Consider the following 9,200-nt stretch of genomic DNA (forward strand, 5'->3'; position numbering starts at 1 on the left):
TTTTCTTTTTAAATAACAGAATTTATCTACCAGTTGTGATAACAACATAAGAACTGTAATTTAGAAATAAGACCGTAAACTTAGTTTATACAAATAACGTTGCTTTCTTCATTCGATGAATATCAGCTCGGCAATCAAATGATCAAAACGATTGTTGAATACTTGTCACAAATCACATGAGGAAAATAAATGAATTTATGAACTTACTTTCGATAACTTACACTACTACACTAAATGGACGGGAGGTGTGACTAACCTAATGCATGGATAACAAATTTAAAATCGATTGTTTGATTGATTGATTGATAATCGATTGTTTGCTTGATGGTGACATATAGCACAATATCCACTCCTAACACATTTTCTGCTCTGTTTCGCGCAAAAATATTGCAGAGACACGATGGACGGATTGTTTTATTTTTTAAAAATATTTTGCAGAGAAATATTAAGTCGAGTACAACGGCAAAAAAATGAAAACATATTTTTCAGTCCCGGATATTATTAACCGATATTTAATATTGCTGACATATATACCGTTCGTAATACCTAAACATATATATCAGGTTATCAATGAAAGTCGTATTGGCCTGAAATACTGAAATCTTGGAACTGTTTTGCGCTAACAACCTCGTACATGCTCCTACGTTTAAATTCTATAAACAGAATTTCAAAGCATATCTGATCGATTAGTATGCTGCTGGCTATGGCCGATCATAATTTTTGGTCTTCTGCAATCTTGACAACGGAGAAGATAGTTAAGGAAGCAATTTACCTAAACTTTTATGTTTCAAGCAAAATTTCGCATACTAAACAACTTGGAAATTTTGCAAAAAATCTATATATACTATAAAGAAACCGATCGCAAATAATAACAAATAAGAAAGTTAAATTCGATCGGGATCGAATCTTTTATAGCCATCATCGTTATCCCAAAAAAGGCAAAAGAGGGAAAAGAACGAAACGTTGATGCTCTATAATATGGAGTGGGCGTAGACGATTTTGTCGACGTCCTTCGAAAACTTTAGATCAATTCCAAATTCTTTTGCAAATTTGGAGGCGATTCGCTAATGTGAAAAAGTTGACCACCAATACTACAAAGTAGCACAAACAATTAGATGGACGGACAAAACGGTTGACACGTTTAGATGTATTCCAAATTTGAAATTGGCCAAGAATTTGCATACTTTTTGAGGTTTTTGAGGCTTGTTGCTGCACGTTATAAAGGTACTAAAAAAACAATTAAAATGTGATACACTCTACACGCTCTATACACTATAGGTATATAGGGTAGGCGTGGTCAACAGAATATCCATTCAAATTTTTGTACATTTATTTGCTATAGTTTATGAATAATGAGCAAAAACCCAATTTTTCATTCCCTTTGAAAAACAGATAAGTTCTTAGTTTACGTGGTGTTGTGGGCGCGTCCTTCGACAGATGTGGACCATTTTCAATACTAACCTGCGTGCAAGAACTTTTAACGGTTTTACCAAATTTCAGCTCCATCTTTGCGCCCAGGAGAATATTTACAGCAGACCTTACACCGACGGACAGACGGACAGACGAAATTGTTTCAATCGATTTAGAAGTTGATGCTGATCAAGAATATATACACCTTGTAGAGTCTTCGAAACATCCTTCTAGGCGTTGCATACGTTTCGTCAAAATGAATATGCTCCTCATCCTACGGTGATGGGTATAAAAATGAATAACTTTTTTTATACCAAACTAGCGCTTTTTCTAGAAAGTAATAAAAATGTTCCCCTTTAGCCTGCCCAGTGTGGACTTATAGATCAAATGGTCAGTGTTTCAGTGGTCAATGGTCAGTGACCTATGGTCAGTGTTTCATATTCCGTCAAATTATTTCGAAAGTCAGATCATATCATTCACGTAATCATCAAATTATGAAAACAGAACTTAAGCGACGTAAAGGCGGACAGATGAGCGCTTATATCGATCCATAAAATTATTCCCATAAAAGATATCTACTTCGCAAGTCCTTCCGGGTTTTGCATGCATTGACGCAAACTTCATATACCCTAACCAAAAGTGCTTCAGAGCCTAATTATCTTATCTTTTACCCATAATTCATGCACATTTCCCATCAACGTAGTTCCACAAGCCTGAGACTTGTCGCATAACAGATCTTAATTCATCGCTAAATATATATACATTTTCAAAATTCCCACAAATGTGACCACGACGTAAAGATGAAGAGACGGGAAAACGAAAGACCTAAATGTCGTATTCGAATTTTGAGTAAATTATTACCAAAAGTGCCACTAATCAATGAATTATAAAATGATAGCAAAAATTTACCAAAACCAGAAAGAATACAATTTTTTACTTGCTTGGCATCTTTGATATACATAAAGATAAATATGAATAAATCAGTTTAGCCTTGTATGTGTTACTATATGGGGTCTTTAATAAACATGTTTATTAGGAGGGAATCAAGTATTCATCGTAGTGTTTAGTGTTAATTATAAAAATACGAAATCGTTGCCAAGTCAAAATTTTTATATTCAGACTCATTTATGCCGACATTTGGACTTAACTAAGGTCTTTGTATGCTCATTAACGAAAAATAAACAACCAACTGTTAGGTAGTAAGGAAATTTTCTGCGATTTTTCGTTATAAGATTGAAATGTAAGTAATTTTGCTAAACCCCTTCTGTTATCGCACTAGTTCCATGCACTACCTAAATTTCCCTATATGTCTTATATGTTCACGTTGACTTTCCACGTCTTACCCAGGCCTTAATACTATAACATAACCGATCATTTTGAAACATAAGTCTGCTCTACATAATTATATATACCTTTAACCGTAGTTACTGTATAACTGACTGAAAAAAAAAAAAAGAAGTTATTTTAACCGCCTAATACTATGGTAACTTTTCTTAAACCGAATACGAGAAGAGCAGGTTTAACAACATTCTCTTTCTAATTTTCTTAATCTATATGAAATAATATCACAAATGGAACAATGTGACGATTTGATTATGGATATGATTTCCCTTCAGATACTTGTTCCAGCATTTCTCTCACTCATCTCACTATTGAAATGATTATTTTCCAATGTGTTAGCGATACCCCTTTATGCATGCGCTTGTTTTCTCATTTGATGGGAAACGCTTTCCACATCTGAATCCTTTGCTTAGTACAAAAAAAAAATAAAAAATAAAAAATTAGGACATTAGGTGGTGTCAGATCAAGTGTTTCATATTTTATTTCTTCTAATTTCGTCTTTGCAAAAATGCTTCTGTTAGACGGTGTATTATGCAAACTGAGATTTTTCTAACGAATTATTTTTTTTATCCCCGTTACCATTACTTATGAGCCTTAAGTACTCCCATGCAATTGATTCATCGATTAACAACAATTTGTTTACATCCCAACAAACTGCCCCCTTCAGCATTTTAGACGTACTTGACGACTTTTGCTATTCAGAAATTTAAGAACCTATTTATGAACGGAATTCGCCCCGTGGCTTGTTATTCGAGTGATAAGATTCATCTCGATTGTTAACAATCGAGGAGCAAGAAACTAAATTTCGCTCAAAGGCTTTTTTCCTTCGAACTTATCATATTCGACGTAGATAGACGTAGAAAATCTCATATACCGGTGCATGCGAGCTGGGTGTGATCATTTCACGATAATCACCAATCTTGAGATAACGGTGTGAAACGTTATCCGTGCATTTCTGACAATCGAGTAACGAGTAGGTATTCTTAGTAGTTTAACTGTTTTTAGATAGAAAAGAAGATAGGAAATGGGTGATATCCTCCATAGAGATGCCGTCGTTCAAATCGTAACAGTTCGGTTTAAACTCTGTCTTTGCTATACCCCCAACTATAATATTATGGAGATCGATGCAGATTCAACAGGTCTGTGGAATTCATATTCGATTTATATGGATAAACCGAATGCACTCTTGCATTAAGCGACGTACAATAAAGCCCACATCTATAATATATAATCGGAATTCAAGCGAGCAACCGGCATCAGGTGGCGTAAGAAAAATTGTTTAGTAAACAATAGCTGCTCACAATTTTATTGCTTGCGGAGTATGTCTGTGTCCAGCCGCTGCAGATGACCTTCGCAGGGCTCGTTGTGGTCCTTTCAAAGTAGTAGGCTTACTTAATTTTGAGTCCGTGTGCCATCGGGCACCGAAGAACCAATCGACTTAGCTCGATGGTCGAGCCCAAAATATATTCACTGATCTAATAATTAATTACAATAGTTTATCTATTTTGCCATAACTAATTAATTACAAATAGAAGAAAGTTTTCCCGTCCGTCCATGTCTAGACCACATAAACCAAAACAATATATAATGATTTCCGTTAGAGGCGCCAAGATGCCTATAAGTTGATAACAAAAATGTTCAGAAGCTCTCAAACGTATAGTCATCGATGACACGACTATATCCACAATTACTTCGACTATTCTTCCTTCCCTTACTGTTTAGACGGTGCTCTTGCATTGTTAAAGTAGTACCTAAACGTTAAGTCAGCTAATCCGGCTGTCACCTCAACAAATCAATATTTTACTTAAATTAGTCGAAGTATCCTTAAAATTAATCGCAGACGAAATGATTAACAATAAATATGCAGTGTTTTATGACCTGAAGTTGTGACCGTAAACTTTCTGTTTTCTGCTTTGATAACTGTGCATAATTGATTTTTATCACTAACCTAGAATCACAATAATCATTCACAATCAATGAGAGCAGTCATGGGCATACGGTTTTCCTTTATCTCATCCAATTATAGAAAATTTGGTTGAAATGAAAATAAGGAAAGAACAAAATCCTGCCTATCGCCTTAAATTAGATTATTTTGTGTTTCATTTAAGATTAAAATGGCTGATGTGTCTCCTCCTCGCACTTTCATCGTCTGCCTATGAATCAATAATATACGCGTGCACACCGCACACACATTTGAAAAAATATTGCTTGTCTCTACCTTTGAAAGCAATCAAACGATGCTATAAAATGCGTGGTGAGTTGAGTACAGTTTGGTTATATTTTAAGAGAATTACCCCTCGATAAACTCACCAAAGCTTTAACCCGTATAATAAGCGTTTAAAAAATTAAAATGTCACTCAGAAATGCGAAGAGAGCCCGAAAGCATAGTCATGCTGATGTTGGTGTCTTTATCTTCCTGTGAAACGATGAAATGTTGTGCCAAAAATTGTAAAAAATTCATAAGTATATCATATGAACGAACAATTTAATGTACAAAAAGTAGGAAGATCAATATGGCCGTCATAACAAATGTATCCGTTTAATCGACTCATGTCTATTAGAATGAGTAAGAAAGGGAATGGAAAAAAAAGTCTTATTGACTTGCTAAGCCAAACAGAGGGAGAGAAAAAGCGAGAGAGACATATACTTATAGTAGCTCACACAGCTCACACGGTATTTATTGCTTTTAAAGCGCATGTAATGGTTTATATACTTCTATAATGTATCCACTAAAAAAATATATTTAAACAACCACCACCATCACCATCACCACCACCACCACCACTACCGAAAGAACAATTACTGGTTTTTTTTTTTTTTTTTTATTTTTACACAGTTTGCATACGCACACACTAACTGGCTGAAAAAGTCAAACTAACAGATACTTTGATAACGTCAAAGCAGGCAGGTGCGCTTAGTTTCATTTCGAACGTAGATGTGAACGTTGTAAGCGCGTCAAGGTCTGAAAGGTTAAAAGTGGAAAACAAAAAAACAAAAAAAACCAAAATAAAAGTAGCAATCAATTAATAAAAGAAAATTAAGATTAAGTAACAAAAATTTTATATTACCATTAAGAAGGCAAACTGAAAATAAATAAATAAATAAAATCAATAATAGATAAATGGCAACAAGATTTTAGATATCGTACGAAGAAAAAAATTGATTTAAAATATTAAGTAATTTTTTTTTTGTTTGTTGTTTGTTTGTTTGTAGTCTTGCAAAAAATATTTTATAAAAATTATTATAAAATCCTTATAGTGGCAATGAAAGATTCAGTAACAATTTTACGACCCGCTTTAACAACCGCCACAACAGCTATAGATGAACATAAGAAAATGTCAAATATGAAACCAAATCGTTCGCGTTTTATGATTAATGATATCTTGGCGGGCAGTGCGGCGGCTGCTGCTGCTGTAGAAGCGGCCAATGCAGCGGCAGTTTTCTATAAACAACAACAACAACAGCAACAACAACAACAACAGCAACAACAACAACAGCAATCGCAAAATAGCAATAATAACAACGGTGATTCAAATCAAGCGCATTCACCGCCTTTGGGAGCAGCACATCATGCCGGTCATCATGCTGGCTTGCCGTTAACTCATGTCCACGCGAATCATGTTATTCCAGGTCATCATCATCATTCACATCACCAGCACAACCAGCATCCGAATCATCATCATCAACATCATCATCATCATCATCATCATCATAATCATCATAATCATCACCAGCAGCAACATCAGCCGCCACCAATAGCTCAACATTCCGTCGGAACACCATCGGCTACGGTACCGGGTATACATCCGCATCCACCTGCTACACATAAAATGCATTTTCCCGTCGGTGCTACGCAAATCGGTTCAAATGGCCTAAACGTGGCTCAATATGCAGCCGCCATGCAACAACATTACGCAAATGCGGCCAATGCAGCACGAGCCGCGGCCGCTGCTGTAGCGGCTGACCGTAGTCATACCGGCGAACTGGATGATAGCAGCGATTATCAGGATAATGAAGATTGCGATAGTGATAATGGTAGCGGCGGTGGTGGTGGTGGTGGTGGTCATCTGGATGACAATAGCGTTTGTAGTAATGGTGAGGTGAGCTTATGTTTATTATTGGGGTGTGAGGAGGATAGCGAGAATAGGAAAACGAGGAATAAAATTAATTTGATGGGGTATTGCAGAGAGAGGCTAAAACGAAAATACATTTATGTTTTCTCGCTAGAAGAAATTTACAGAAATGTAAAGCAATCAGTGAAATTCTAAAATATCTTATCATGAATTTTACTTTCGATTGTACATAATTTATACGATTTTGATTTAGTTTAAAGCAAAAGTGAAGTTTTCAATTGTTTTTTTTTTTTATTTTGCTTAGCTATCTATCGATTTACTCGTATATTTTCTTTTAAAGGTAAAGACTAAACGATCCGTTTAGTTAATTTTTTTTTTTTTGTTTTTTTTGCATAGAATATATCTTGAATTACGTAGACAAGTGTGTAGTAAGTCTCTCTATTCACATGCTTGCGAAAAATACAAGAATAAAAATTGCAAAGAAAAAACATTTTTATAAGAATATATATTAGACGATTAGATGGATGTATGTGCGGTTGAGAAGTCTGTTTTACTCAAAAAGCCCTCCATGAGCCAAGCAAACTGTTTAACCCTTTTATGATGTCAAACAAAGCTTTTAGAAAAGACTGTAAAGCGATTTATGATCTGAAGTCAATGAAGCTAAACCGTCTCAAGACGTTACCGTTGTTCTAAGGCCTGAAATATTTAATAAATTGTCAAAAAAAAAAAAAAAAAATCTGTCTGCTAGATTTTGTTAGGACCTTGGAAGGACGAGATATTTTCAGATTGCTTTGCTCCCTTAGTTTCGCACCCAACACTATCATGTGTTTTTCATATATAGTCCAATAGCCGTTTAAGGCTGAGTATAAGATTTTCCTAAAATAAGGAGAAGAGCATGAAAAGGGATGAAAAGAGAAAAGAAAGTTGCTGGAAATTTTTATTAAGAGCTCTAAGATGCTCATTACAAATCAATTTGTTTTTTGATTTAATAAATAACCAAAGAATTTCATTTCATTCAGCAAACAAAAGCTTTATGAAAGTTTATAAATATTTTTACGATCTCCCAATTTAAGTTAATCGAGTTGTGCACTCTCATATCTGTCCGTCCATTGGTTCATTCCTTATTAGAACATTCAAGGACCAAAAATATATATATATATCAAAGGATTTATATTAGCCGAGCGTTTATATCTCGTGTACTCCTACAAAGATAAAGGAAAATGGTTTAAAAAAACTATTAAAAAGGCTTAAAAGGCTTAAAATATTTCCTTCTAGATCTTATTGTGAAAAATGTGGAACAATAATGGTAGTGGTAGTAGTGCAGTGAACGTAAAATAGTAAAAAAGAGATCTACCATAAATTAAACTTAAGTAAACATCAATACCCGATGACTCGCCAGAAGGAGTTGATAGCAAGAATTGCAAATTTTGGTCAGCAAACTGTAACGGCTTATTGACATAGGCAAATTGTCATCATTAGTTTTATAAATAAAAATTTTTTGGTGAATTTTAAGTGAAAAACAAATGAAAGATCTTTGCTTACTGCAAAGTTATTGCTGTGGACCCACGACTGGAAATGCTGTGAATTGACACTACTAGGAAGACGATTTCTCACTTTTCTCTTTTAATTCGTTTCGGACCGTTAATGACAGGCCACAAGATCTTATTGCCCACGAAATTGATCCCGAATTTCGTTCAAAAAAAATATATATATATATATATATATATTCTGCATCTATGCTCTATGAAAATGACGAATAAATATAATAAAATATATATAATATAATATAATATAATATATATAGAATAAAATAATAAAATTTTCGATTGAACAAAAGTCTTGTCACTTAAATAATTCAGAAATTTTTCTGCTTCACCTCCTTTTTTAATCCTGGAATATACGTTTCCGTAATAATGTAAAGAATAGAAAAATAATAATGAAATGTGAAAAACTATAGCAATTTATGTAAACATTTTACACAATTCAAACATGTAAGCGTGTAAGGTGGCGGTGGCGCAATCAAATAAGCCGTTTGTCGCTTAAGTCTTTTGTTTAGCACACTAACCATTTAAAGCGAAAGAAAAAAAAACAAAAAAAGAAGAAAACAAGACAAAAAAAAAAATGTTTTTTTTTTTTTTTTTTATAACAGGAACACAATACAAAAATTTTCCGTTTAAAATTAAACAATTTTACAAAAATGAACATTAATGTATAACACAAGCAGCGCACACATACCTGCAAAACAAAATTAGGAAATAGAAAAATCACGAGACCGTGTAAATATAAATAAAAAACAATTTGCAAAAACTACATAGCAAAAGAAAAAAAAAAAAAAAACATAAATAACAAGAACAACAACAGCGATAGGATAGCAAC

The 9,200-nt window shown here is 34.0% G+C and overlaps 1 protein-coding gene across 1 annotated transcript in view; it reads left to right on the forward strand.

Annotated features, from left to right (window-relative positions):
- The first annotated feature begins 5,813 nt into the window (after positions 1–5,813).
- LOC119641739 (homeobox protein B-H1-like) overlaps positions 5,814–9,200 on the forward strand; it is a 14,627-nt gene continuing 11,240 nt past the window's right edge. The window contains 3 exon segments of the mRNA XM_038040564.1: positions 5,814–6,292; positions 6,382–6,472; positions 6,474–6,846. Coding sequence (XP_037896492.1) covers positions 6,015–6,292; positions 6,382–6,472; positions 6,474–6,846 — 742 coding nt within the window. The 5' untranslated portion in view covers positions 5,814–6,014.

This window comes from Glossina fuscipes, unplaced genomic scaffold, assembly GCF_014805625.2.
Source record: "Glossina fuscipes isolate IAEA_lab_2018 unplaced genomic scaffold, Yale_Gfus_2 0, whole genome shotgun sequence".
Lineage (NCBI taxonomy): Eukaryota > Metazoa > Arthropoda > Insecta > Diptera > Glossinidae > Glossina > Glossina fuscipes.